Below are 2,500 nucleotides of genomic sequence, written 5' to 3'. Positions count from 1 at the left end.
ACGCCCACCTCGCCCTCCAGGACGGCGGCGCCCCTGCATGACTGGAGGCTGGGCGACCGCGAGTGGCTGGCCGGGCCGGACGACGACAGGTCGTGGAGGTGCGCGGGCGGCGCGGGCCCCTTGTGGGCGTGGGCGTGGGGCGGCGAGGGCGGCGGGGACTGCGTGTCGTCGCCCGTGAGTGTGCCGCACGGGCTGGTGGCGCCGCTCTCGTGGCCGCTGTCGCTGTCGCCGGGCGCGAGAGAGCCGCCCTCCTCCAGGGCCGCCCTCCGGCTGGGCGCGGGGTTCAGCGACGACCTGCGCGCGGGCGGGGGCGGCTTGGCGCTCGTCTTGGACGAGCCCATGGGCGTGTAGTGCACGCCGGGGTAGTACGCCCGCATGAACACTGAGGACGCGGGCGCCGGCCGCGTGTCCACGTAAACCTCCTCGATCAGGTTCAGGTTCTCCATCGCGCCCTCGTGGGTGGCGCGGGCGGGAGGCGCGTTCTCGCCGCCCAACGTCACTACGGTGCGGGCGCCGCCGACACCCACGTTCGGCTTGGCGAGTACGGGCGGCCTCTCCGGGCGCGGGTTGCCCCCGGAGACGCCGCCCTTCGCCGCGTCCGCGCCCGGCACGGCGGGGGTTCTGAGCACGGCGCGGGCGGTGGGGGCGCGGGCCTCCGCGTCGTGCTGGCCGGGGCTAAGGCCGCCCCTGGCGGGATGGGCGGGGGACACGGGCGGCAGGGAAGCGACGTGGCGAGAGAGGCGCGCGGGAGCGGCGTTGGGAGGCGTGCGGGCGCAGGCGCGGGCGGCGTCGCACTGAGCGGGGGAGCTTTCGCCCGACGAGCCGCTCTGGCCAGCCAGCGAGGCGTCCAGCGCGTGCAGCGCCGCCGCCTCCGCCTCGCCCACGCTCCCCCTCGCGGGCGTGTGGCTCCTGAGGCGGGCCAGACGCGGCGGGGAGGACCCTGGCCGCCGGAAGTACACACCCGCCGCCCGCAGCTCCTCCTCCAGACGCGAGGGCGACGCGGGCGGCTTGGACCGCACGGCCTCATACTCGGGGGACGCGCTGCGGGGCGGGCTGTGCGGCGGGGGGCGGGGCGGCGGGACCCCAGGGGGAGGGGACAAGGAGGACCCCAGCATGGTGCTGCAGAAGCCCCGGAAGTTGTCGCGGATGAGGGCGGTGGGAGCGGACACCCCCCCGGGGAAGCACTCGTAGTCGGCCTCGTCGCCTGCGGGGGGGAAGGGAGAGGAAGGTTAGACATCCAATTAATCAATCAATCAATCAAGCGCTGTCCAGGTAAGCACTCGCTCGGACTCGTCATCAGGCAATCAGATCACCCGCTTTGACACCAGGTATTCGCTCCCCGCCAACCACCAACCCATCACCCACCAACCCATCTCCCACCAACCCATCTCCCACCAACCCATCACCCACCAACCCATCACCGCCACTTACCACCGCCGAACAAGCGCCAGGTAACCGCTGAATACACACAAAGCACTCATTAACCCATTACCATTACTTACCGAATACACAATAGGTATCTTGTAGGGATTTCTCGCTACCGTGTCCGTTCGCGACCTACTTAACCAATTATTTGTTTCTCTGCTCATCTCTCTCCTTCTTTGTTTCTTTATTCATTCATTTAGTGAGGTATAATTTGTTTAGTTATTAATATCAAAGAAATAAATGATACTTTATCAAAATAGAATATATAATAGTTATTAATATCAAAGAAATAAATAGTTTCATTCATTCAACCCTATTTTACTTTACAAAACGAAGCAACAAGGGCAACAAACAAGGAACAATAATAATAATAATATCAATAATAATTATAATAATTGTAATAATAAAAAAATGATGATAATAATAATAATAATAATAATAATAATAATAATAATAATAATAATAATAATCATAATAATAATAATAATAACAATAATAATAATAATAAATAATAATAATAATAATAAGCACGACACAGTTTTTAAAGAGAAGCGAAATCGACTGCCTGCAAACCCGCCCTGTGGGACTCCCAACACAACCCTCCTTCAACCCCGGCTGACTAACCGAGCTGACGCAAGCCTCCCTGGCGCTGACACGGCGAGTTCACCCTGGCTGACGTCTACCCGCGACCTGCTGACACCGACGCTCTCTGGCCAAGGGTGACACCGCTCGCTACGGCTCGAATCCCGGCCTTTGTGAAGACTGTCTCTCGGTCCCGCGGTGCCGTGTGGATGGCTGGGCGCGGGTTTCGCAGTTCCTGGTTCCTGGACGCTGCTTTTGGGACTTTTTTTTTCCCTCATTTGGGTGTGTTGAAGTTTTTTATTTATTTATTTATTTATTTTGTTGTTGTTGTTTATTTAAGGAGTAGGCGTAAGGATGCACTTGTAAGTTTAGGCGTTTAATTAAAGACGGCTATACTGTTGGAGGAAACACAAGTGTAAACACACAGACAAGTATATAAGTATGCACATACACACACACACACACACACACACACACACACACACACACACAC

General features: G+C 58.3%; 1 protein-coding gene across 2 annotated transcripts in view; it reads right to left on the bottom strand.

The window, feature by feature from the left end:
* The window catches only part of LOC113803317 (uncharacterized), a 132,128-nt gene that overhangs the window by 39,072 nt on the left and 90,556 nt on the right, over positions 1-2,500 (bottom strand). For both annotated transcript variants that reach the window (XM_070113670.1, XM_070113669.1), the window contains exon 3: positions 1-1,204. This exon is cut by the window's left edge and continues 167 nt beyond it. In XM_070113670.1, the coding sequence (XP_069969771.1) occupies positions 1-1,204 (1,204 nt within the window). The remainder of the gene's footprint in view (positions 1,205-2,500) is intronic.

Source organism: Penaeus vannamei, chromosome 34 (assembly GCF_042767895.1).
Source record: "Penaeus vannamei isolate JL-2024 chromosome 34, ASM4276789v1, whole genome shotgun sequence".
Taxonomy (NCBI): domain Eukaryota; kingdom Metazoa; phylum Arthropoda; class Malacostraca; order Decapoda; family Penaeidae; genus Penaeus; species Penaeus vannamei.
The sequence above is the reverse complement of the archived record's forward strand: the minus strand, read 5'-3'. Positions and strand labels throughout refer to the sequence as shown.